This window comes from Amblyomma mixtum, chromosome 2, assembly GCF_055824585.1.
Source record: "Amblyomma mixtum isolate Tamu chromosome 2, ASM5582458v1, whole genome shotgun sequence".
Taxonomy (NCBI): Eukaryota; Metazoa; Arthropoda; class Arachnida; order Ixodida; family Ixodidae; genus Amblyomma; species Amblyomma mixtum.
The window spans coordinates 211,964,815-211,992,658 of record NC_143013.1 but is presented as its reverse complement, the minus strand read 5'-3'; the positions used below and the strand labels follow the sequence as shown (position 1 = coordinate 211,992,658).

The 27,844-nt window shown below is 47.7% G+C and overlaps 1 protein-coding gene across 1 annotated transcript; it reads left to right on the top strand.

Annotated features, from left to right (window-relative positions):
- The first annotated feature begins 2,229 nt into the window (after positions 1–2,229).
- LOC149362476 (uncharacterized) lies at positions 2,230–27,844 on the top strand. The gene is made up of 5 exons (XM_089568310.1): positions 2,230–2,334; positions 2,801–2,886; positions 3,090–3,342; positions 26,373–26,423; positions 27,758–27,844. Exons 1-5 carry the CDS (start codon positions 2,230–2,232, stop codon positions 27,842–27,844), a joined length of 582 nt encoding a protein of 193 aa, XP_089424436.1.

Sequence of the window (27,844 nt, the reverse complement as noted above, 5' to 3'; positions counted from 1 at the left end):
ACCGTCATTGCGAAGTTCGAGGAATACTGCGTCGAGCAACAGAACGAAGTACACGAACGGTATGTGTTTCGTTCACGGATCCAAGGCGAAGCAGAGCCATTCGAACAGTTCCTTCGCGACCTAAAAAAGCAGGCCATGAATTGCAACTTTGGGACAAGTGCAGACGATATGGTTCGCGACCAAATTGTATTCGGCACGAACTCTCCAAAACTGCGAGAAAAAATGCTGCGGGAAAAGAAGCTAACTCTGGGAAAAGCCGTAGATTTGTGCAAGGCGGCAGAAACATCAGCACGTCAGAACGAGTTCTGGAGTCGAACAAAGAAACTGTCCGAGATCAACGCTGTCTCTTCGAGTAGAACCGGAGTGAAGCTACAACAGCTCTCGAGGCGAGTTTCCAGGTGCAGTCGATGCGACCGCACTCACGCCCCACGACAGTGCCCTGCCTATGGCAAGACTTGCTATTCGTGCAGCAGGCCCAACCACTTCGCATCGTGCTGCAGAGCGAATGCCCACGTTCAAGAAGTACAGCACGAAGGTGACGATTTTGACGTTCTGGACATAGCCATTGGCAGTGTCATAAGCAACCGCGACTGGTGTGTGAAGGCCAAATTTGGCGGCAAGGAGGTGACGTTCAAGGTCGACACTGGCTCCCAGGCGAATCTTGTACCTATGTCACTCTTTCGGACGTTAAATGCAGGTGCACTGAAGCCCAGTGGTGCCGTTCTGCGGTCGTACGGAGGTGGTATCATCAAACACTGCGGCACGTGCTCAGCGCCGGTGCAAGTAGGTGAACGAAAAATTTGCACTGAATTCTTCATAGTCAAGAAAAACCACCAGGCCATCTTGGGACTTCAAGCCAGCGAGCTGCTAGGTCTACTTCGCCGCACAGTGGACACCGTCACCTCGACCTCTTCTCATGAAGTGGCTAGGGAGTACCCTGGGCTCTTTCAAGGAACTGGGTGCTTACAACGTGAATACAGGATACTGCTGCGCAAGGACGCTGTGCCCGTCGTTCAAGCTGCTCGGAGGGTGCCCATTGCCTTACAGGAGCCATTGCGTACTGAGCTACAGCGAATGGAGAAAGAAGGAATCATCAGAAAGGTCAACGACCCAACCGACTGGGTAAGCCCACTAGTCATTACACGCAAGAAAGACGGAAAAATGAGGGTGTGCATGGATCCGAGAAGGATCAACGACAGCCTGAAAAGAGAGGACTACCAGATGCCGCGTCGGGAAGATATCGAGGCGGAGTTAGCGGGAGCTAAGTTCTTTTCTCGTCTAGACGCAAATGCGGGCTTTCACCAGATCCCGCTTGAGGAGCGGTCGTCGAAACTTTGTACGTTCGCAACGCCCTTCGGCCGGTACTGCTTTCTCCGGCTTCCTTTCGGGCTCGCGTCCGCCAGCGAGGTGTTTCAAAAGGCGCTGAATGAAGTCTTTGACGGTGTTCCTGGAGTACGGGTGTACGTGGATGACGTTCTCATTTGGGGCACTACCAGAGAAGAGCACGATGAACGACTAAGATGTGCACTAAAAGCAGCTGAAGCTGCAGGCCTGACATTCAATGTTGCAAAATGCGAGTTTGGCGCCGAAAAAATAGCATTTTTAGGCGACGTGATCAGCAGCGAAGGAATAAGCCCTAGTCCGGCCCTGGTCGAAAGCGTAAGGAGCATGCCAAAACCACAAAACAAACAGGCAGTACACAGGTTGCTCGGGGTGGTAAATTACTTCAGCAAGTACTTGCCATCCCTAGCTCTGCGAACACCAATTCTCCGCTCTCTTCTAAAGAAAAATGTTTTATTCGAATGGACGGCCAATCACGAGAGAGAGTGGAAAGATATATGCGACGCGCTCACCAAGGCACCATTACTCGCAATTTTTGACCCACAGAAAGAAACAAAAGTGACGTCAGACGCGTCACAGAACGGCATCGGTTCAGCTCTGCTACAGCGGCACGGCGTAAATTGGAGGCCAGTCGCTTACGCGTCGAAAACACTGACAGAGTGTGAACAGCGCTATTCACAGATCGAAAAAGAAGCGATGGCTCTCGTATTTGGCTGTGAGAAGTTTGACCACTTCACATACGGTCGCCCAGTCTTGCTTGAAAGTGACCATCAGCCGCTAATAAATATATCAAAAAAGGCCATAGCAGACATGCCGCCGAGATTGCAGCGGTTTTTCCTGAGACTGTTGAAATATGATTACGCTCTAACATTTGTTCCGGGTAAAAAGATGCAGTTGGCAGACATGCTCTCAAGGTCGGCGGGTCCTGCTGACATCAGCCACTCGGAGACAGAAGATGTTGAAGTCCATGCCATCAGCATTTTGTCTGCACTGGTGAGTGACAGAACAGCTGCACTACTTGCGCGTGAGACGGGAGCTGATACCTATCTCAAAGTGGTGATGCAGAACCTCGCAGACGGGGTCACGGTTGAAGGTCCGCTCAAATCTGTGGCTGCTGAACTTTCAGTAGTGGGTGGAATACTGTTTAAAGGAACGAAGGTCGTTATACCTCGAAGCATGCGGGCCGAGACATTGAAACGCATTCATGCTGGGCATCTTGGCATTGCGAAGTGCAGAGCAAGGGCAAGGCAGCTGGTGTACTGGCCAAACATCAACAGTGACGTTGCATCGATGATTGAGGGTTGTTCAACCTGCAGAAAGTATGCTTATAACCAACCATCAGAGCCACTGATGCTCCGCGCCACTCCAACCCAAGCCTGGTACCGCGTTGGTGTCGACATATTTCAATATGGCGGAAAATACTACCTCATTGCTTACGATGCCATGTCGAATTTTCCAGATGTCGAGGAGCTCTGCGACCAAACGGCATCCGGCGTCATCGAAAAACTTGGGGCCATGTTTTCACGATTCGGAATCCCGATGGAGGTATGCACAGATAATGGCCCACAGTTCTCCAGCCATGAGTTCGCTCTTTTCGCTGAGCTGTACGACTTCAAACATGTTACGTCAAGCCAGATGTTTCCTCGGTCCAATGGGCTGGCCGAAAAGGGAGTGCAAGTAGTAAAGCGTATCCTCAAGAAAACCACAGAGGCGAATGAAAACTTTTGGCTTGGTATGCTCAATTACAGATCAAGCCCATTGGAAGACGGCCGGTCGCCCGGCGAACTGCTCCAAGGGAGGACCCTGCGCACGACTTTGCCAGACTTTCGACGTCAGGCTGTTACACGGGTCAAGAAACATGAGCAGGCGAGTCACGCCACCCGATGCCTGGCCCCACTTCAAAAAGACGACGTCGTGCGCATTAAGGGGACAACGTGGGATCGCAAGGCCAAGGTAACTGCAGCGGCAGCTCCTGCTCCTACTACGTGCAAACCAATGATGGCAAGACGTTGCGGCGCAATCGACAACATTTACTGGCAACAAAGGAGAAGTTTGACACTGAGACCTCAGACAGCGATGAATCTAGCGATGACAGCATTTTAGCCCGGGAAGAGTCGTCAACCCTACCACCGGCACCAGCGGCTCCGGTTATGCCGACCAGAGACACCAGTCCGGCGCCCCAGCAACCCCGCCGGTCCGCACGTGTGAGAAAGCCGCTTGACCGCCTTCATTACGACGAGAACTTCAAGCAAATCAGCCACCAGCGTTAAATGTGCTGCGAAAAACTGTGACGGAGGAGGATGTATCGTATCGCAACCTTGTATCGTATCGCAACCTGCGTGCGCAAGATAGCGCTGTGCCCTCGCCCTGACTTGATATTGTGTCCCCTCTTTCTTAACCCCCTTGCCACTATTTCTCTTTAAATATGCTCGCTGAATAAACAGCACGGCATTGTTCCCTTCACACTGGCATGCGTCACTTCACTGGACAACGAGACGAAACAATTAGTGCCTCGAAGACTTCCCTTACTCTTTTTGATCTATATTTCTTAATAACGTTCGTGCGGTTCAAGAAAGGTGTGCAGTTTTTTTACTGGCAGTTTTTGCAGTGTATGGCTAGATTTCTGCCAGTTCCTGTAGAATGTAATTGGCGTGCTCGCTTAGTCTGGTGTTAAGATAGCGGCTTGTTTGCCCGACGTACGTTTTACCACACGAGAGCGGCACGTCACAGACCATGCCGCACTGACAGTCAGTGTAGCGTCCTTGATGGTTGATGCCACACGGGGCGTGCGATGGTTCGTCATTGTTGACGCGCTGGCACAAGGCACGGAGTTTGTTGGGTGCAGAAAAGACCACTCGAATGCTAACGCGTCCCGCGCACTTTTTGACCCGATGGGACAGTTTGTGAATTTAGGGTATGACGGTTGGCTTAGACGTTAGATTATCAAGTCGCCTGGTCTTCTTCGCATTCTGCACTTCCCTCAGAAGGGACTCTGCCACAGCCATGACCACAGGGCTGGGAAAACCTGCGCCCAACAGTCTCTCGGCCTGGGATTGCACACTTGGAAACATCTCATCAGGGCAAGACCTGCCAATGGCTTTCTTAAGTGCCGCTTTAACTATCCCACGCTTTACGAGCTTGCCATGTGCAGAGGATGCGAAGAAGACCAGGCGACTTGATAATCTAACGTCTAAGACGACCGTCATACCCTATATTCACAAACTGTCCCATCGGGTCAAAAAGTGTGCGGGACGCGTTGGCATTCGAGTGGTCTTTTCTGCACCCAACAAACTCAGTGCCTTGTGCCAGCGCGTCAACAATGACGAACCATCGCACGCCCCGTGTGGCATCAACCATCAAGGACGCTACACTGACTGTCAGTGCGGCGTGGTCTATGACGTGCCGCTCTCGTGTGGTAAAACGTACGTCGGTCAAACAGGCCGCTGTCTTAACACCAGTCTAAGCGAGCACTCCAGATTAGATTCTACAGGAACTGGCAGCAATCTAGCCATACACTTCAAAAACTGCCAGTCAAAAAACTGCACACCTTTCTTGGACCGCGCGAGCGTTCTTAAGAAATATAGATAAAAAAGAGCAGGAGAAGTCTTCGAGGCACTAATCATTCAACAGAGAGGACAGAACTGCGTCAGCAAGCCATCCATTAAGCTACTTGACAAAGAAATTCGCTATCTAACCATGTGACTTTTCCATGCACCTGTAATGACTGCACTTTATGTATCTGAGTGTCTGTACTGTTTATCTTTATATTTTTTTTACTTTCCCGATGTATATTTCGCTTCTAGCGGAATAAAACTCCTGTTGCTAGTAGCGCCTTGTGCTGTGTTGTTCTTGCTTCGTCCCGTGTCTAGCGCTGTTTTACTTATATATGATGTACCAACTTGCCCAAGTCTCCGCCTTAACACAATCAACTCCTGCTTGCTGTTCCTAAAAAAATATGCCATTTTCACTCACTGCTTGGCCTTCAGCCTACTTTCTTCCTACCTTGGCATTGATATCACCAATCAGTACGGTGTTCCAAAGTCAACCGCGGTCACTGACCTACTCTGACGATGGATAGACGCTTCGGAACCGCGTACCGGTTACTTAATCACTGAGTACGACAAGACACCTTCGCCACTTATCGATGCAACACCTGAATGGGCGTGAGTAAAGGGCCGACATATTCCCTTTTTGTGTGGTTCATCATAGCTTGCGTTGAGAGCATCATTAGTGTTTCGAGCAGCTACAGGAATGTCACTGTCCACGGTAATGATAATGTGCCAGTAAATCTTTTCAGTTACATGCTGAGCATTGTCGTCTATGGCGTTTGTCTGCGACTTTTATTCCTAACTGCACGTTCCTGGCCCCTGAACCACCTTGAAAACTTTCCTGTTCGGCCAGCGTAAACTTGATGCCAATCAGCGCATGGTATTTTGTAAGCCAGTCCTGAGAATCAGGGAAATCCGGACCACTCATGGTCGGGATCTGTCGCCATTACCTGCCCTTAGAACATGTATTCTCCTGCGAATTCGAACGCTTCGCTGCTTTTTGTGACGTGAATGAGACTGTTGAAGACTAGTTTTATACTTGTAAATTTTCAAACCCACCGTTCTTGTTAGCCTCTTCCTCGATGATACCTTGCTATTCGTTCTTTCAGTTACTTAGCAACATAATATCATCAGCGAATCACAGATTATTTTGCTGTTAACCATTAACTTCTTTCCCCATTCCCTGACAGTCAAGATTACTGAGTAGTACTTGCAAACATGCAGTGAATATTACTGGAGAGAGCGTGTTTGCCTGGCTGAATTCTTTTCTTATTGGGGGTTCTATTGCTTTCTATTTGCAACTCTTATACGTGCTTTCCAGTACTTTTACATACGACTCTTCTGCATATTTTTCCCGCAATAGCCGTATTGCCCCGGACGCTGCGCCGAGCCGAATGCTTTCTCGTAATCTGCATGCAGTTGTTGGTTATATTCTGCGTAATTCTTTAACCCTTCAATAATGGTGGGAACATGGTCCATTCTCAACTAGCCGTTACTAAAGCCGGCCTGCTGCTTTAGTTGACTGAAGTGGAAGGCTGCTCAGATTTTATTAGTTAATGTCTTTGTAAATGCCTTGTAATATTTCCATTAATCTTTGTTTTGTGTTTTTTGTTGATTCCTCAAAGCTGCCGGCGCGCGGCCTTACTGCTTTATTGGCGGTGCACGACGCGGCCAGAGTTTTCGCGATTGATCGCATCCAGGCGGAGCCGAGTCTACATTGTTCCACAATGTTCTAGTAACATAGCTCGAAAGCTCACTATCAGCTTTAATAAACGAGGCGAGATAAGCCTTCCATTTGTTTTTCGAGGGGGATTCATTTACATGGGTTCGGGGGATGTTTAAACAGGAGGTACGAAGCATAGCAATTGAAGTTGGCTCGGTTATGTAATAGTTTAAAAAAGCTGAAGAGAAGCAGTTACGGAAGCCCCTTTTTTATCTATATGGTATTGACTTTGACGCTGCTGGTTTGTACTCAGAGTTAATCGCTGGTGTTAAGTGCCAGCTTCAACATTTGACGCGCAGCTCTGGAGGGCTGCCCGTATTCGCTCGCGCGCCAGTTTTACCTTGCACCCTTAGGAATCGACTAGTCAGGCTTTGCATGGTGAGTGCCATCATGTGGTCGCAAAGATAATATCAGCACTTTTTGTTGTACTGCCTTGGTGACTATGCAGCACAGATTTGATAATATCGGAATTCGAGCAATTCTACGCTTCTTCGTTTTCCGCTTCCTCTCAAGCATCAGATGCCGATGGTGTGGCGCGCGTCATCCCCTTGCGAAGCTTGTGAAGCCCGTTCAGAGGATGAGTACACAACAATAAGTGGCCCTTTAACTTAAGCAGAACTAGAAGATTCCATTCCATGTGCAAGATCCCCTATTTAGCGCTGGATGTTGTTTTGGTTGCCAGGACATGTTGTCCTTGCGCGAGTGCTAATAATATCACTTTTACCAAGCACTAACACTCTCTTCGACAAGTTACGTAGGGAAACATTGCCAGCGTAGACTTGACTTGTGATAAGGGGCATGTTCTTGCCTGTGCGATATTTCTGAAATGATTTCACATTGATTCGTCACTTTCAAGGCCTACATTCTGTTCTAAGATATCTTGCAGCCGACATTGAAAACGCGAACTTATTTGACTTCTCATACCATTCGATACGTAGCCACAGTGCAATACGTTGATGAACCAATTGATATACTTTTTCTGATTGGAGTACACAGTATATGATAAATCTTAATGATGAACCGGCACTTTGAATCAGTTGTTTTTACTAAATCTCATTATTGCCGAATGATTGTTGAGCGAACTGTGTACAAACGGACCAACTTGGAAGCGGAGCGGCACACTCTTGGTGAAGTGCTCAGCCTTACTGCCCGTCTAGTGCCATGCAGCTCTGTCTTTTTTAGATGTATTTCGGGGCATTTTCTAATATCTTTGTCGAATCTCAGTCGCGGCAAAGGTTATTTTTATTAATTCATTTATTTAAGGTTTGGCTCGGTTGCACTGACGGCGGTGACGCGGCTCAACCTCTAACAGGCACTTAAGAACTGCGCTCTAAAATCTCGCACAACGTGTGACAGCAGTGCCTCAATTTTGCTCTCAAAGCAAGGGATTGAAATATCTTGCGCAGCAATAGCACTGGAATTATGCAGTTTACTTCGCAGGTTCACAGTGTCTCAGTTGATTTCACATGCACGTATGCGATTTCTTTTTGTCATTTTGTGGATAAGAGCAGCTGCTATGTACAAGCAAATCGTCTGTCAATCAAATCCTGGGTTTGTAATCAGCGCTTTGCCCTGTCAACATAGTTCGTTCGTGTTATAGAACCTTGCTGTCATAGGAAACAATTCCAGTCATAGAAATACTATGTTCAGTATGTCTGCAAAAAGATAACGGTAGCAGCTCAGGCTTTCTACAAACTGAGAATTCCAACGTTGGGTAGGAGTTCCGTCTGAAAAATTTTATGTTCAGCTGCATATACTTTACTTTTGGGGGCAGATAAAGTTAATGTTTGCTGTGCATTTAAGGACAATCTATTATTGTGCACACGTGCCAGATGTTTTTGTCACGCTATGCTCCTTCAACACGATGCGTCAACGGCTGTCTATGCCAAAATACAAGCCAGAAGATCCTTTAGTTGCGCAGAATGTATCATAACTGGATATGATGTAAGAAAATAAAATGAATGAACAAAAAAATCACAAATAACGTGGCAAGGTTGACTTTTAGGTGCACTTGGTGTGCCACAATATCACTGTGCAAGTACCATTGAGTTTTATTCCTCATTTAATTGCCTCTTCAAACTATTTAAACTGCTAAGGTTAAAGCTTTTTCCTCTAGATCTAGTCCCCAGATTGAGAAATCACAAATTTCTGCAGAATATTTTGTGGCCAGATTTACACTCAGTTTATATAGCTCTGCCCACACGTATACGCCATGTTGTTTAGGCGCCCATCTTAAACGAATAGTATCGTCCGTATTGCTTGTCTTGCTCGTAGGCTGAAGTCTGAAATATTGATTACCCAAACATGCTTTTACGCTTATTCCTCTTTTCAGGAGGTACCCCGAATATGTGCTTTTGTCAGACTTTGCCACGCGTTGACTGAGGGCAAGAAGAATGTAAGCAATATCGAGTTATCATTTTTCTACAATTTTTAGTCTTATTATGACTTTTGTATGCCTGAAATTGTAACTTTTTTTACAAGGCACTTGGAAGTGTACAAAAGTTGCCTGAAGTACAAAGAGAGAGAGGGAATGATGAACAGGAAGACAGAGAGGTTAACCAGGTGGCTCCCAGTATGATACGCTACACGTGGGAAGGGGAACGAAGGGAGAGATAGAATGGGCAAAGAGGAAGTTAGATGGCTTCTTCATGTGTACGTAGTCCGTAACTAATAGGGTACACTGGGCACACTCTGAAAGTTTACTACTATGAACTCAATCCTGAGTCTTTCAAGAATTTTGAAGAGCCATCTCAGCGGTCCTCTGCGATGGGAGGTTTAGTCCAAGGACCCAGAATCATGGCCTCTGTAAGGGGACGAGGATCTAAGTGGCGGAGCGTTGCAGCCAGGAGGACATACTCACGCACAAACCAAGATAAACAGTTTTTTAATTACTAGGATCAGTTATTGGATGTAGTCGCCCTGACGTTAATAAAGTTACTTAATAGTCACAAAACGAGGTAAGCAGAGGAAGAAAGTCCTATCACGGGTTATACGAAGTATAAATTCTATACTGAGTCTTTCTCACTAATTTGCATTTAGCCATTGCGGACAAAAACCCAATCCACTCCTGTGGCTATCTCATCAATCCTAGAGACGCCATTTGTTACCCTCTTGCACGTGCTACATGCACTGTAGTTGCGTCACTTTTCAAACAGCCGCCGACCGGAATGCCTTGCCGTTCCTGCAGGAGCGCAGTTGGGTAGCCCTGCTTTCTCTTGTGTAATTCTGATCCATTTTATTTTCTGTTGTAAAAGTAAAGGCGCCAAAAAACCACACACACACACAAGACAAGAGAACGGGACATAGCGCCTGTCCCGTTCTCTTGTCTTGTGTGTGTGTGTGGTTTTTTGGCGCCTTTACTTTTACAATGAATTAACAGCAAGCCCAGCAAGAAGTTCTCTTATTTTCTGTTGTATGACCTATATGTATTATGCAGTGTATAATCATTAGTACAACCTCCGTGCATGCTTAACCATGGCACTGAAGGGCTGGGTCAAACGCAACGCTAGATGGAGAGATGCGCTGCCCGGGCAGGTAAAAGTAATGTCGCCTTGTAATCAAGCCCCCTCCATAGGTGCCGCGCCCAGGCTGGTGACGGAGCTGCGAGGCGAAAATACAGCCCCGACATTATCGGCCGGCGTTCGACGAACCTGTCGGCATGACATTTTATTAGGGCAATGGGAATAGATTTCGGCGCCGGACATTGTTGCGGTCGCAGGAGGGATTACCCTGCCAGTTCACTGCGGCAAATGCTGCAGTAGGTCGTGTACACTTTTTAAGCGGTGTACCTGATATGCTGCTCCAACTGGGACACAGTTTGAGGACCTTGCACAAAGATTAATTCTTCCTGATTCACGGCGTTGATAACCAGAGGATAGAATTCTTCAGATTGTCCACCGGCAATCAGCGCAAGAGAATGACAGTTTCCGGGGCACCTTTTACTCTTATATATTCTCTTTACTTCTACTTGCGTCATGTGTTCTATGTACAATGTGGGACGTGCAAATTTTAACCCCCCCCCCCCCCCCATCCACACTAGCAAAGCCCTCACACCCAGCTGCAATTGAGAAAGGATTTCCTCAATAGACTGAAAGCACATTTGGTAAATGATTTAGGGATCCACCGCAGTTTTTTAATGGACGGCGAATAGTAATTTTTCCAAACTGAATTCGATACGAATAGTTCTGCTTTGCTACCGAATAGAATTCGAATAGTTTCGCTATGCCGCCGCGGTGGCTCAGAGGTTATGGTGCTCAGCTGCTGACCCAAAAGATGCGGGTTCGATCCCGGCCGCGGTGGCGGAACTTCTTTGCAGGATAAATTGTAGAGGCCCGTGTACTGTGCGACGTCAGTGCACGTTAAAGAACCCCAGGTAGTCGAAACTTCCGTAGCCCTTCACTACAGCGTCTCTCATACCCTGAGTCGCTTTGGGACGTTAAACCCCATAAACCAAACCAAACCAAACGAATAGTTTCGCTAAAAATGGAATCGGATATGAATCGAATATTTTAACGAATATGCGCAATTGCAGAAAAAACGAAGCGCTGCTTTTGCAGAATCTGTTAAAAGACGCAACATTGATCTTCCTTTGTGGAGTGGCAACACGAAGTAAGTGTATTAATTTAAACATTGTCATGTTATGTGCACAGGAAAACAACCGCTTGCTGTTGATAACGAGAGATATAAAATAGCGCCGTATCTCAGAGCATGACAGGGATGAGAGCAAGGTATGAGACTGGGCCTCAGAGGTTAGGCATAAAGGCCATGTTTTCTGAACTTGCGTGGGCCCTGTCACGACGTCCAATCCCTGAGGCCATGCACGAGTATCATGAGCACCGCCACACGAATGGACCGCTGCGCGACGTCGAACTCTATAACCCGCACACACCTATCGTGGCACTATGGTACGCGGCGTGTATGGTCCTTGTGTACAGAATATTCATGGGAGGAGGAGTACGTAAACTTTATCGAAGAAGAAATATCTTCGCGGAATCGAAGAGGAATAAGTGGTCTTGGACAGGGAATGAATTGCAGCAGCAGACAAGTCCAAGCTACCTACACTAAAAAATTTCGATACGAATGGAGTTAATTTCGATGATCTTGATGTCCTCTAATGGTTCGGTGATCCGGCGACACGTTGCGGAACAGACAGGACACTTCTTCGGGACTATGTAGTTTATTCACGAGCGCTCATCAGCGACTTCTCCGAACCCTCTCTCAGACCTCGCTCGGTCTCCGCTGCGGTGCCGGCCGGTCTCTTCGGACTCCCTCGAGCTCCGATCTCCAAGTCCCCCCCCCCCCCCCCCCCCCCACCCGGTCTGATCTCCGCCGGTCTCCCCCGGTCCAATCTCTGATCTCTCTCCCGTTTCGCACCAAAAACTCGCCCTTAATTGCACTTTCCCAGCATTCTGGGGACCATTTTTGTAACCAATAGGAAATGGGCTTGTCGGAGCCAATCAGGAGAATTTTGTTCAAATTGAAGGAGCCAATAGCACGCCAGTGCTCACGGGGTTGTTGTTTACGCGAGCACCGCGCGAATTCCACGAAGACGTTACGCATTTCCCCTTGGTTACAGCACCGACACACACAAACACACAAAAACGCCACCGCCGCCGCGGTGGCTCAGTGGCTATGGTGCTCGGCTGCTGTCCCGAAAGACGCGGGTTCGATCCCGGCCGCGGCGGTGGAATTTCTTTGGAGGAGAAATTCGAGGCCCGTGTACTGTGCGATGTCAGTGCACGTTAAAGAACCCCAGGTGGTCGAAATTTCCGGAGCCCTCCACTACGGCGTCTCTCATAGCCTTAGTCGCTTTGGGACGTTAAACCCCACAAACCAACCAAACAAAAACGCCACCGGCGGCATAGGGAAAGCGAACACTCAGCCCGAACCGCGCGCACTCCGCCGGTCGCACTCTCCCCCTTCGCCGCTCGTCTTTGGGGCATCCCGTCTGTCACGCGTTGTACCGTCGAAACCAATAAATTTACACCCGACCCCCACTAGAAGCCCCAGGGGCCCGCGCATCGGCCGCGTCTTGTGGTCAGAACGCGGCCTTGCAAGGCCGGGCCTCCTCCTTGCGGTTAACCGTCGTTGCCGCCATCTGCCGCGTTTGCCTCAAAACAAACCCATTTCGGCGGCGCTGGGATGGCGGCTCCTCAAGGAGCCCCGACAAAAAGCCAACACACACAAAACCAAGAGGGCCAGGCTACCGGCTTCGGGGTGCGTGCGCGATGGCTCCCTGAGCCGCAACCCGGCAACTCAACTCATGGGAATACAACGAAGAACATGGCGGAAATTGCACACGAGGAGCCACGATGGCGCTAGGCAGTGTGGTGGCAATGGGTGGTCGGGGCGGCAGCAGGAAGGGTAATCGGAGGTCGCTGCGAGAAGTGTTTCTTGTGCGGAAAAATAAAACTGGCCGGAGAAGGTAAAAGAGACCCGACTCGTATGTAGACCCGCAAGCTGCATGAAAAATGCTGCAATATTGGGCCTTTAACCATTGCATGTGTTTCGAGCTGCGGCTAACTGGCCTGTATTTGTAGCTGCTGATTATCGTGCACATAACATTGTTCAGGGGGAGCGAGCCATATAACCATACAATCCTACCTCAAAGCCATTAGAACTGTACGGCTTACTTCTGTTCGCCCTTTTCTCATATTCACCATACCACAGGGTTCGGGCACTTTCAATGAGGAACTGATGGAGTGCTACGAGAAGTGTATACGTACGTGGCTGTCCCTGTATCCAGTAAGTGTGTGCGGGCAGAGCTTTGCTTTTTGAGAAATAATATAGCGCGCATAAGGCAGCCTAACTATTCCACATTGTACTTACTGTGAGCTTAAAATTGTTTTCTGTTGCTTGCTTTTACCTGTGAAGAATTTATTGCTTGTAAAATTGCCCGAGGTTTGTACAGTCGGCAGCAAATGTTCACGGGACGTATGTTCTCGGGAAAAAACTTTGGAGCGTTGCCTTGCTATCACTCGGGTGGCATTTAATAATAGTGGATCAGGCAGGCGAGTCTCGTCGCACCTGCAGGCATTTTGCATTTGGCTTGCGCCATGTCGGCATGGAAACAATTTTTATCTTTCATCAGCACCCCGAAAAACTTTTCTGGCGATTGTGCGAGTTTAACAGTACATTGTTCTGGGCTCTTTGTTGGAGTATTGTCTAACGAAACGTAAAAACAGGCTCATTTTGCACAAACCACACAAAGAGACGGACAGAGCGGGCCAATGTTCTATGTACTCAGATACCACAACTCATAACGAAGGTGTCTTTTTGAAACGGCTTCCCGGAGTGTCGAGCATTAAGCCCTTTCTAGGTTCTCGCATTTACGCCCTCTCGGGTGTACTGCACACGATGTCCAGTTGCTAAGTCTCTGAATGCCTATTTACGCGGTGGCACTGTTTCTGAGGTTGCGAGCTGGACACCGCGCATGCCCGTTACATCAGAGCTTTCTTGGTAAATACACAACAGAGTTCCCGCCAAAGTAAGGATCGCCAGGCACACTAACCGCATATTTACAGCTTAAACATCAATGGTGTCTGGTGTAGTGAAATAGGCAGTTCTTTTGAAATGGGTAATACATTTTGTCTTGATCACCTCTGTCACGCCGAAATGTATTGCAAATGGATATCGGAAGCAGAAACAGATTCCTGCCCAACTGTAAAAAAGCCTGCTTGTACGCTGGACATGTGAAAACAGCACCACACTGTGCAGATTGCAGTCACAGGCATTAGCAAGGCTTTCTAAAATTCAGAAGCAAAAACGTTTCCTTTTTCCTTCCAAAAACCGAAAGAATAATTGTATTATTTCCGGAAAGAATGTTTCCATAACTTCGCTAATATGTTCTGGTTTTTAGACAGCACGTGTTATGTAGCTTCTTGCTACTCCTGGTGCCCGAGTGGTTGATGGCGCGTGCAAAATGCGTCAACAATTTACAATATCTTGTATACATAGGAGTACGAACTGAACATTCTAGTGGAGGTGGTCTGTGGTGTTTTCGATGTACACCATTCCGATTAAGCGCGCTTCAACGTCCCAGGAGAGGCTGATGTTATGTTCCTTCGCGCCATAGATGCCACGGCAAAAGCGTATGCGAAAGCCTATCGTATTGTTCAAGGCGAAAGATAAGGGCACGTTGGTTGTCTTGCCCTGGAATCCCGTGGAGTGCTCGTGCCACAGAGGACTCCATTATAAACAAACACCGGGCTAAAATTGAACAACACTTGCTGTTGGGCTAGCTGGCCTTCCATGATCTTTGATTAGCCGGATCAAAAAGAAAATGGATAGATTCGAAGGAGGACAACACGGACGGGATCACTCAATTGTCAACTTTTATCTCAGAAGAAACGGGGACAGCATATTTATAGTTTCCCGTCAGGACTAGAGACGTATAATGCTTGGAAAGAACCATGTTCGTACGAAAGCGTATCAGAAGATACAAAAAAAAACATAAAAACCGCGTGGCATGTAGAAAAAAACTTTTTTCAGCCGATGAAAGGGAGGCACTAGCCAGCAGATTATGCATAGCTGTTTTTTGACATACCAAGGCAAAGAAAATGCGATTAAGAATAGCAAACAAGAGACACGGCAAAAACTCACAGTGATAAAAATCAAGGAACTACTCATAAAAGCTAAAAACGTCAGAAGATATAAAACGTGAAAGGTCAACAAATGATAGAACATAAAGCAAAAAAAGTAAAAGATACTATGAAGTTAGCAGCCGAGTGTAGTGTGGTGACCAACTGATGAGTGGCATTAATAGTGAAGAAAATAAGGCAAACAATATTAAATGCAATAAAAATTCGAAAACCAAAACGCATGGTGAAAGCAAGGTTCCAGGACTAAAATCTGGAATTGTGTGACATATAGGAAAGTTAGTTCGTTTCCTGATAATAAAACTGAAAATTTGCTTACGCTCTGGTCATTCAACACTAGTTGAACATGCAAACCTTCAGTTTTATTATCAAAAAAGTACTTGCCGATCTCCCCATTATCTTAGTGCTTCTCCAACCCGGCACATTTCTATTTTGCTTTTGACATGAGGCATGCATTACGTTCGAGGCTTGGAATCCATGCGCCTCTCTTTCTATGTATTGCGCTACAAAGCACAAGATTTAGTGAACGCTTACCTCGCAAAGTCATGGGTCGCTCGTGGGAGCAGATCTGTCCCTTTTATATTATGCAGTCAAATTTCTCATTTTTGCTGTAACTCTTCCGCTTGGAATGGCAAAAAGACTTTCCTGCATTCCTAGCGGTTGCGCCCCACAGAGACGAAGCTTTTTTCAAAACGCTTAGCGCGGCAGGACACACTCTGCAACACGCGGCGCATGCAGTCTTCCAGCTTCAGCACCGACGACCGGGTAACCGCGCGAATAATTATAACGACGCTTGGCCACGGGACAGCGGCAAGCGAATCAGAGACGCGGCGGCGCAGAGAAAAAATGAGTGCGGTATTCTCAGTACCAGTGACCTTATTCCTACCTTGCAGGAGCCCGATGCGCCATAGAGTAAAATTCACCCCCTACTGAACAAATCAAATGTTCTTAAAGTTGCATTGAAATAAATGCGCGCCAATCTTTTGCCACCACTTTGAACTACATTGAACAAAACAAGCGCATTTCGCATGCTCGTTTAAGAGGTCTGCAATAATAACTCGGTAAAATGAAGGTTCTCTCTAGTGCACTGTGCGAAGTCAGTGCACGTTAAAGAACCCCAGGTGGTCGAAATTTTCGGAGCCCTTCAATACGGCGTCCCTCATAGCCTGAGTTGCTTTGGGACGTTAAACCCCAATAAAGCAGTAAAGCGATGTTCTCTTTAGTGCTAGAGCCTAGCCTCTCTTCCCATACTTACTACGTGCATTGCGACTCGCACAAAACCAATGTTAGGGAGGCTCTTTCGGCGCCTACGAGAGCGCTGGGCGAAAGAAGCTGAGGGACTAAAAGGTTGCTGATTACAATATTACAGTAGCCTGCCGCGCTAACTTGAGCTACCATTTAGAAGTTTTTGTTTATTATTCCACAATGATGTTAAAGGTTGCCCTTTAGAGTTTGTTGTGATCACATATTGAGAATCGGATACAAAGCGTTCAGAGCAGGGAAGGAATCAGATGCTACCATTGTTGCTTCAAATATCTGTCACGCTAGCAGCAGCAATGGTTCTTATTTTTTACTTTAACAGCATCTCACTACCTTCTGGAATAGTGTATGGATGGTGGAAATCGTTGTAGATTTTCATTCAGCGTGTTCGCCACAACATTGGCTTCGAAGCATTACTCGCGGGCGCTTTTGTCGCTGTCTGCTATATCGGAAACGCAAGGCAGGCATCACGCGCAGTTGAGGATAACAAAAGGGACCTGTCGGATCTTCTTCCAAGCGCAGAGTCGGAAGACGGCAATGCAATATAAAAAAGGCGATATGCTTGTAATGAGGCCGCGTGGAAGCCGGGCATTGGAACAGAAGTCCGTGTTAAGCGTATCGCCCTTAATCCTAATAGGTCGGTCCTCGTAGCTGCGACGCGGGACGCAAGACTATCGAACAGTTTAAATTATTTCCGGTTGTTGTTGCAATAGAAATAATAAGGATTCCTAAATCATATGCGCAGCGATGGTGAAGCCAGGAAGGCCAATCGGAACCTGTTTCCAGTAGGCGCCACTCGCTTCCGTTTGGCATTTACAGACTGTGCACGGGGCGTATAGCTATGCCTGATGCTGGTGGCAGAAAACAAGTGGGGTTTCCGTCATTGGCAAAACAAAGTCGAAATTATCAGCGACGTATACTAGTTGTAGCCCGCGAGAACCGCGGTTCCTGTTACCCCAGAATGTGGGCTAGTTCTTAGGGCATAATTTGAGGAGCTAGGCACAAAGTGGTTGTAGAAACCCGTCCCACACCACCTTCTTCCGCCTAGAGACGTCCATGGATGCAACACGAAAACTTTGAGAGCCTAGAAATTTCCGCACATCTACTACTTCAGTGACATCTGAGCAATAATCGGTGGCATAATCGGTATATGTTGAAGGACTTGCCTTCCACGGAACGAGGTCCGCGAGCCGTGGTCTCGCCTGACGACTGGCCCACCCACAGTCGGCATAAAAGATACCACGTTATCAGGACCAAACGAACGCTTCCAAAGGGGCAAATCACAGAACATAGTGGCAGAGCAAGATATACAATCGAGGCTCTCGACGGCGCAATGCTAAGGATACAAGAAAACGGGAGCTAACACCTGAGGGCGGCATAACAAATGTACACTGAGACGCGAATGGGGCAAAGCGGCAACGATAAGGCTCGAAGCAGCACATAAAACCTGGCTGCTCGCGCAATAGCTACTCACGCCAGACAGATATTCAGTCTTTGCCACTTCCATGTTCTCTCTTCATCATTGTACGGTGCCGGCCAGACACTAAATTGGACAAACTCCCCATGGCCCACCTGGTTCTTCGTTACCTTACACCATTATCTTATATGGGCCCCTGCTCATCAGGGATGGGCAGGAAACGAGGCAGCAGACACAGCGCTCTCTCAGCTGGCTGTTTTCTCCACCGTGCCCGATCAGCAACCCGATTTTAATCCTGTCTATACCTTCAAAGATATTAGAACCTACTCTCAAGATAGATATCGCCTTTACCCTCGCCCGTCTAAATGTCTTAAGAAGGCGGATTAGCGGCTCCTTCTCCGCCTTCTCACGAACGCATTCGTGTGCCCGGCAGCACTAAAACATTTTGACCCTTCCTTTAATGACAGTTATCACCTGCCAAGACTTACAGGCCCAACAAAAAGTGAATAAGTGCTTGAAGAATTGATTTGAAGAAGTGTTGCTTCGCTGCCTGGCGGCTTACATTCTTTGGCCACGTCGTCTCCGAAGAAGGCGTCCTTCCCTCCACCCACTTCACTGAAAGTGCTGCGTAGCTTCATCGGGCTGTGCTCTTATTTTCGCCGCTTCGTGCGCAATTTCGCTTCCATCCTGTCTCCTCTGACTAACCTACTTGCCGGCGACCCCGACCTCTCGTCTCGTACACCAGACTGAAATTCGGCGTTCTCCACGCTTCGGCGCCTGCTTGTGGCCCCTATGATCCTCCGCCATTAACCGCAGAAAACTCAGAAATTCACACTGATGCCAGTGGCCTGGGCCTCTGCGCCATTATGACACAATGGAAACCCGGCTTCGCTGAACATGTTGCATATTGCAACCGCACTGTGACATAGGCCGAGCGAAATTATTCCGTAACGGAGAAGGTATGCTTGCCAATCAATTGGGCTATTGGAAAGTTCCGACCTTACATATATGGTCCCCCATTCTCTGTCGTTATCGATCACCATGCCCTCTGCTGGTTGTCGTCGCTCAAAGCCCCCCTGGCCGTCTTGCTCGTTGGGTGTTGCGCTTACAAGAATACGACATTGAAGTAGCCTGTCGACCTGGTCGTAAGCATTCTGATGCCGACGCACTATCCAGGTCACCTCTCCCACTTGACTTCGACTCCACATCTCTCGTACCCACTGTTTCCTCTTCCTTTGATATTGCCGACATGCCTTCTGAACAACACAACACGAGGGCCCCTGGATCGCTTCCTTCCTCGCTCTCCTGTCTATACAATCTACGCGTCCTGCGTCCCGGACTGTCCTTTGTCAAGCCCAGCACTTTGCAATACAGGACGGCGTACTTTACCGCCGCAACTACCTTCAGGACAGGCGCAAATTGCTCCTCGCCATTCCTCGGCGCCTACGTTCCGACATATGCGCCTCTTTCCAGGCCGACCCCCAGTGTGCTCACGCTTGTGTGGTGAAGACTTACAAGCGCCATCAACTCTGCTTTCACTGGCGGGGAATGTACCGCTTTATCCTAGAGTACGTTCTCTCCTGCCTGGAATGCCAACTCCACAGAACCCCTCCTCGCCGTTCCATTGCTCCAATGCAGCCCTTGCCTTGACCCACGCGCCCATTCATCGCGCTTTTGAATCGATCTCTACGGGCCCCTTCCCATCACTGCTGCTCGACACCGCTGGGTCATAGTGGCAGTCGATCACCTCCCCAGCTACGTCGAAACCTCATCCTTGCCATCAGCGTCTGCACAAGACGTTGCGTGTTTCATCCTGCATCACCTCGTTCTGCGCCATGGTTCCCCTAAGGCAATTCTGAGCGACCGCGGCCGTGTCTTCCTCTCAGACACCGTCGAAGCCCTACTTCGCCAATGCCGCATTGTTCACCGCTCTACAACGGCCTACCACCCTCAAACTGATGGCATGACTGAACTTTTCAATCGCACATTGAGCGACATGGTGGCCACTTAAATTGGGACCCCATTCTCCCAATTGTAAAGTATGCTTATAACATTGCCACGCAGATGCACAACTGGCTTATCTGCCTTCTTTTTTCTTTACGGCCGCGAGCCTACCTGTATCATGGATCCCATGCTTCCGCATCGCCCTGATGTGTCCGAGTGTCTGACCCTCGAACACATCAAAAAAATGCCGCCAGCTTACCCGCTCTCCTACAACGCAGGACCAGTATCGCCAGAAGCATCTTCGCGCCCCTACCAGACCTCTTCCGTCGTATACCTCAGACTCGCTCGTGTGGCTTTGGGTTCCCTCAACCGGTTTCGGCCTCTCCACGAAACTCATTTTCATGTACCAAGACCCGTACCGTACTATCTGCCAGAACTCTCCCGTGAACTACATTACTGAACCGCTTTCGCTGCCCCAAGATGCGGGCCGTCGCGACCTGAAATCAGTGCACGTCGACCGCCTCAAGCCTTACTACGATCCGCCTATCGCGCGTGCTTCCTAAGTCGACAGGATGCCTCCTTTTTCACCCGGAGGTAATTGTAGTGTAGCAGCCGCGCTCGTTCACTGTTGTGAAATGTGTAGGTGACAGACGACGACGATCCAGAAGTGTTAAACTCGCTCGCAGCCCGAACGCTTCGTCTGAACCTTTGCTGGACGTTGCAGAGTGATCTAGGTTTTTCTGAGCCACAACCTCCGTTTACATACGAAATAGATTTTCTCCTAGGACCACGTATTCGTCCAATTCATTCGCCCAGCTGGAAGGGAATGAAGGAGCACCAGTAAAAAGTACTCACGAAACCATCACGTACGCGCCTCATCTCTGGGTCGAGGGTTTTAGGATGAGAAAGATGCAGCGGCACCATACGAAACAATGTATCTGCTTTATGAGGGCAACATTAAGACAGTTGTGTTTGCAGCGTCTGGACTGGCTGTTATCTGCGTTTCCCTCAGTTTCACTTTTCGTGAATTAAAATCGCCAGATTTTCCTTTTTAAGGACCTCCTTTCAAATGCTGAACTTGGCTCTGGTACTACGAAGCCTCCCCAACCACGCCAGTAGATTCCAGCCATGGTCCCACTTCTCAAACGCCGCCGGTACCCTGGGCCCGAGCGTTGCGCCAACGGGAACCCATTCTTTTTAATGGTGGGTGATACCACAGTGTTGAGGACTGGTCGGGTTCATATAACAAGGGTGAGCATCGAAAAAATGGCATGGCGGTGCCTAATTAAACAAAGTCATCTGTTATATAACGGCCGTTACGAGCTTCTCTTCGGAACGCACGACGCCGACATCACCACGTGGTCGGCTTTCAAGACGAGTCTGGCCGATATTTTCAGTTGCATTGCAATACACGAAGCAACGGCTACGGAGCCAGGACGCACGCTTCGGTGTATAGTTATATATATATATATCCCCGCCGCTTAGCGTTTTTCCGCGCTCATCAGATTTATCAACTCTATGCAAGTTCAAAAATTAATATAGGTTTAAAGCTATGCATGCAGGTAGAAAGAAGTAACAGGGAAATCGCTGTTTCGCACACTGTCCTCTCCGAGCAAGGTGTTAATGGTAGGCACATATTGATAGTAAGATCGCTTTGCTAAAATTGTTTTCGTCCAAATCTATTCGCTTCTGCCCATTCCATACCCTGTAAAAAGAATCATCAGAATGAAATAAAATTCAACGTAAAATATTATATCGCCGGAATCCCCCTCTTTTCGCACTACAAAACTCCATATCAACACACACGCCGTCGTAAAGCATGAAATTCAAGGGACAGCCAGGCAGAAAATCCTTCGTATGTTAAATGAGCCAATGTGTGACGAGTGCTCAACGATATTTCTTCACAAACGTCTCGTGTTTACGTAGGACTTTTTAGTCCAGGCGAATCATGTTTTTAGAAACGCATGCTTGGTGCCCGATAAAAGCTCCGCGGCTGTTGTAAGCAAGCGTTGTAATACAGCATAGAACCATTGCGTTCCCATTCTCTCTTTGTGTGTTAGCGCCAGGTAATTCACGCAGTCACACATAGCGGCTCTTCTGTTTCATCAGCGTGAAAACAGCCATTTAACTGCTCTAAGGCATATTTTTACAGCAATACTCTGAAAACAACGTCCGAATGTGCCGCGAATCTCTTAGGAAGCTGAGCAAAAGACGCGGTCTGTCACACGCCAGTCCTTCATGTACTAGACCGCAGCGCCGCCGCATCTTGGTGCCAGTTTGCTGAAAATATTCAGTACCCGCAAGGGAGCCATATTCAGTTCAAGATGAGGTTTAAGAAGAAAGCTAGAGAAACGGCACCATAAGCCGTGGTACGCGGATCCTGTAGAGAACTTCGTACTAGCAACTTTTCCTGATGAGCAGTTAGGCAGCAACCTTATCCAAAGAAAGGTCAGGGTTCGGGCTAGTGGGTAGTCAACATGAGGATTCGTAGCCCACAGTATTCAAGGCACACAACACGAGCGCTCAGTAGAAGTTTAGGCTCAGTGGAAGTTTAGCGCTCGTGTTGTGTCCCTTGAATATTGTGCTCTATCGATCCTCATCTCATCCAAAGTGCGGTGAGATACACTGGCTGAGGGATTCTGCTACTGAGCATGATGTAGCACGAAAAAAATCCTAGGCTCTACTTATGCATTTCAAATGGGACGAAATACCGCGACCGGCGGCCATCCTTTTCTTTCTCCGAAGTATCGCGAAAGCTCGTCTGGCGAGGAAATAACAATATTATAAAAACCACACACTCGCTAGAAGGAAGGAAAATGGAGTAAAACAAATGACGTTCCGGGACGCCTACGTGTCCCTTGTTCGCATACGGAAACAAACAGCCGAACGGCCGTGTTTATACGCGTGAAGGTGGTTGTAATGAGCATGCGTATGCTGCAGGCATGGGCCCGCTTGTCCAATTAAGTGCGTCCGGAGTTGATTGATTTTGAAATGACACAGGAATAGAAGGGAAGATAATGACTTCTCGGTAGCAATGACGCTAGCTGAAGCCCAGGCGATAGTGTGATCGGTGTGCTTTCGGTGATGTATCTAGGAGTTTGATACGGCGTGTCCCTTGGCAACGTCGTGTTTGTGGTCTCTTAATCCGCCTCCTGTTATCGCCTTATTCACCGATATGGGCTGCGTCGCAATCCTGACAAGAAATTTTGTAAATGACCCCGGAGTATCTAGCACGTTCTAGCGTGTTTTTTACTCTCAGAAGTTGCTGTCTGAGCTTGCTTGTAGGCACGTGCACATTTGACATCGTAGTCACTGAAGATCCTTCACATGGTTAAACTGGGATTGCGGTTCGCTTCCGTTCTTTCTTTGGGCCTGTGGGGAAAAGGGGGGGGGGGGGCGGTTCGAGGATCTCCATTGCTGAGTGTTTAAAACGTGATTTGTTTCACTCTATTTTTCTTCCTTTTAGAGAGCATGTCATTTTTATAATGCTATCTTTTCCTTCCGTGCTGTTTTTCTTCCCCCTCAGTAAATAACCACGGCACAAAATGTGTGCCCTACCCCACCGCCGTGAGTTGATGCCAGCAGGAAAATTCCCGGGGCAAAAGTAATGATGTGTTCCACTCGGCGTCCTGTAGCTGTTCTACAAATCCGCGAAGGAGCAAGACGTGCACGTAGCCTAGAGAACACGCCGTGGCTGGCCAATCACAACTCGGGATTTTAGTCCAAGCAGTTCATTGAAACGTGCCGTCCGGTTTCGGAGAACAAAAAGACTTGCTCTGAATAGACGATATGCGAAATTGCTTGGCGGTCTGGCAACACCGGGCCCACAACTTCCGGTTTCCATCTTGGTTCGGTCGAGCTCGTCGAGCTGGTGCATCGTTTGCCATGCGTACTTTCTTCTTGCGAGTAGAATTTCAACAGGCAAGCTTCAGCTGCTGCGTTGTTTTCACAGCTGATCTTTGACCAAATGCAGGTGCTTTCAATAAGCGCCAGCTTACTCCTACCGCGTCCTCAGCTTCGCTTGAAGTCTGGCGCTGATGATCGCAATAATCGGCACTCGAAAGTGGGTTGGAAAGTCGAACCGTGACCGTGTGCTGTTGTCGTTTTAATGCTCGCACTAAAGCACCAGTTCAGGCATCAAGCATTATCATGGCTATTTTATTCCCAGGTGGACGCGAATTCATCTGGTAGGGTAGCGAGCGGTTATTTTGCGCTGAGTGCGCACGTGTGTTGAGAAACTTCTGTGACAGCGCGAACTTTCGTTCGCGCCGACGCCAGGAGCTTCGTGCATTGCAGTATAATCACACAAGACCCTCAACCAGCTGCGTAATTCGATTCCTTTACTGTAATGTGCAATGCGCATCCGCGGTTTTCAACGTCACCGTTTCAGAGCCCGGCGTCGGTTGATTTTCGCCACAATTCGTTGAAACCGCGTCCTGCTTAAGACGCAGTCAGTCAGTCGACATTAACAAGAGGAAAGTAGGCATGCACATATAATTTAAAATATTGTAAGCAAAGAAGCAGCTTTTTTTTCAGATAAGCACTGAGCCACCGCGGCGGCTTGATTAGAGAAAGATGCTACAGCTGTAGGTGCATGCACGGACTCGATGCGCTAGTCAAGCTGTGTGTGCAGGGGCGAAATTACCATGTTCGGTTGCTTCCGAAATTTAATTAGCTTACTCCCAAACTTGGACAAATGGCTTTGTTGCGAAGCAAGCTGTTGGAGCTTGCCACAACGATAATAAAATCTGATGGCCTGAAACGTTTTCAGAACACTGTTGCACGTACTTTCTAGCTTAGAAATGCGTCCCTCCTTCATAATAAAGTAGCTATATTATTGGCTTCTTTTTTTTAGATTTTCATCGCCGCAGATATCGAAGGCATAGGAATCCTCAAGAAATAAAGCATTCGCACCTCAGTTTTTATACGTAGGGTGTATTGCTTCACAAAGACTCCTTAACGTGCATAACATATGCGTATGGTCCAGAGAGTTTGCTCGCCCTTCTAAAACTGATTGAACACGGGAAGAACTTAACTGAACACGTAGCAAACTAAGCAGTAATCGGCATATGGTTCTTCGAGTGAACTTATTTCGCCACGGCACGAGCGATTGGCCCGCTGAAAAAAATTACCTTCTCTATTACGTTGTTCAAGTATGCGTCTATACAGGGTGTTTCACCTAAGACTTTCTGCAATTTTTAAAAATAAGCTATTTGAATTAGATGCGCGCTTTTTCTGGCATAGCATTGCCAGTGGTGTAGTACATCATAATTCAACTAAGCCGTGCTAACTAGCAGGCTTGTTAACCAATATTTAATAGTTAACTTTTAAACTATTACCGTTGGGCTCCTTAATTATTGAGAGGCATGTAGCCCACCGTAAGTAATGTCCATATCCGGTTTTAGAATTTCGAGAACGCGATTATCCTCGGCGCTGTGGCCCAACAAATTTTGGCTATTTCGACGAGTTAGGTTCACTGGAGAGGTTGCTTTGCCTGCAAGCTTCTCAAACCGCATGTATTTTGGCGCGATGTAGGCGAGATTTGTTGGGCCACAGCGCCGAGGATAATCGCGTTCTCGAAATTCTAAAATCGGATATGGACATTACTTACGGTGGGCTGCATGCCTCTCAATAATTAAGGAGACCAATGGTAATAGTTTAAAAGGTAACTATTAAATATTGGTTAACAAGCCTGCTAGTTAGCACGTCTTAGTTGAATTATGATGTACTACACCACTGACAATGCTATGCCAGAAAAAGCGCGCATCTAATTCAAATAGCTTATTTTTAAAAATTGCAGAAAGTCTTAGGTGAAACACCCAGTATATGTTCACGCCCGACCGAGAGTTGATAAATGCACGAAATCGGCTTCTAATTTTGATCAGAGACAACAAAGGCTGTGGTCCCTATCTTAATTTAAACGCAAATCACCTCGACAGCTTTGTCAAAAATCAGCGCAGAAAGCGAAAGCTGCGCACTGATCCGCGTGCTGACACATGATACCTCGCATGGCGTTTTGTGTTACTAAAACGTTGGGACGGAGTTAAAAAATAGAAAAGCGAAAAGCTGGAACGCACCTAGTTCTGGCACGCATCGTAGTGTCTTTTCACAGTGGAGAGGGTAGCGCAACACTGCATCGGCATTTTACTTTTCAAACGAGCGCAGCCGTTTTGACCCAACGCTGGGCAGCGGTTTCGTTGTCTGTACCAAACCAACAAGGAGGACTTAGTTCTCGGAGCGCCGAGAGATGGCGTTCCGCATTTCGCATATCGTCTATTGCCGCCTGGAATACTACATAAGGCACTGTTAGACGGATAACGGATGCCGTTTCGTCGGCAACCCTTGCGGCTGCGTAGCGCTGCCGTCTCTACATCGTCACATAGTGTCTACATCGGCAGCCAACCTACTAAGCTTTACTGCTGCTTAGGGGCACGTTTTCGCATTCCCACTAAAAATCAACCATTTTGTCATTTACGAGCTGCAGATTGGGATTAATGCGCTTGATCTATTTTTGCAAACTCTATTTTGTTCTGTCATTGCAGTCGCGTAAGCAGACCTACAACATGGATTATAAGATTATAGACTCGCTCAGGGTAAGTACTGGCCTTCTATTTGCCATTTTCTGCGTTTAAGTTTGATTTCACTACGCAGAGAAGATGTGCTGCTTTTTGAAAAGCTTTTATCCATAAGATTTTGTAACGCTCCCCTGGCGGTACATTGCTCCACAACATTCTGCACTGTGCATGTTGTCACGTGATGGCATGAACGGCATATAGCATAGATGATCAGAGTGTCGTGACAATGAAACTAATATCTTTCCGGGCTGACTTGCGCCCAAAAACCAAAGGAATTCCAACTCGCCGGGTTGGCGATACCAGGGAGCCTGCTCGGTGCTCATGGAAAAACAGGAGCACCGTCGCTTTCAGCAGCGCTCGGTTTAAAGCTGACAAAGACCTTCGAGAGCATTCTAGAAGGCGCTGAAAGAACCCGCAATAATCTTGAGCAACGTTCAAATAGCTGGGCAGGACTATACACAATTCAGCAACGTCTGGCGGCATCTATCTTCGCAAAGTGACAAAGCCGCCTGGCGGAATCATTGAGCACCAGCAAACAAACACAAATTTTTCTGCTAATATCGCACGTGACTTCACATTCCCATTTAATGGTGCACATTCATTTTTCGTACTGCAAGTGTTTAACAGCAATATATGAATTTTGCTTGGGGCACATTTCTGTTTTTCGGTAAGTCTATCCGTCCGCAACATTAGAAATCTTAGAATTAGAATCTCGCGAGCAACATTAGAATCTCGCGAGCGCTCGCGGCGTTATCTTCACACTGGACGACAAAAAGCGAACAGGAAAACTGAAGCGCACACAGGGCGCAATTTTCAACATGAACGATTTGCACCAACTATCTTATCACAAAAAACTCCTAGGAAGATGTAAATATAAAAGAATTCAAACCCATGCTTCATGGATGTTAGGCTGACTTTAAGCAATCGGTAGCTGGCGACTACTGGCAGTGTTTCTCGCTCGTAGTGTTTCTCGCTGTTTGTCGCCTACCTAAGCGAAATGTCTTGCAGATGTCCACGTGTCATAATAGAAGAAGAGGCGAAGCACTGGCAAGAAAATAGGCACAGGAAAAACGGCAATTATCGACCACTGAAAACGTTGATGGACGATTTAGCATGGTTGGACCAAGTGCGAATTACCTGCGCTAGCACTTCGGTTCTCACTTCTGTTTCAGATTCGAGGCTCCGTTTTCAAAGCCGAGCACCTTGAGAAAATGCTTAGGGAAATCAGACTTCCGCACCTGCTTAATGGTACGAGGCGATAGCATTAATGGGTTAATATCAATTTATGTGGAATTGTTCATTAACTACTTTACTTTCATAGCCCGCTATGAGTCCGCATAAAATTCCTGCAGTGGCGCAGCGTTTATGCTAGGCGCCACTGCCCTGCGATGGCATGGCTGCCACCTGTGGAGCTTGTCAGACCAAGGTTGCGCTTCTGA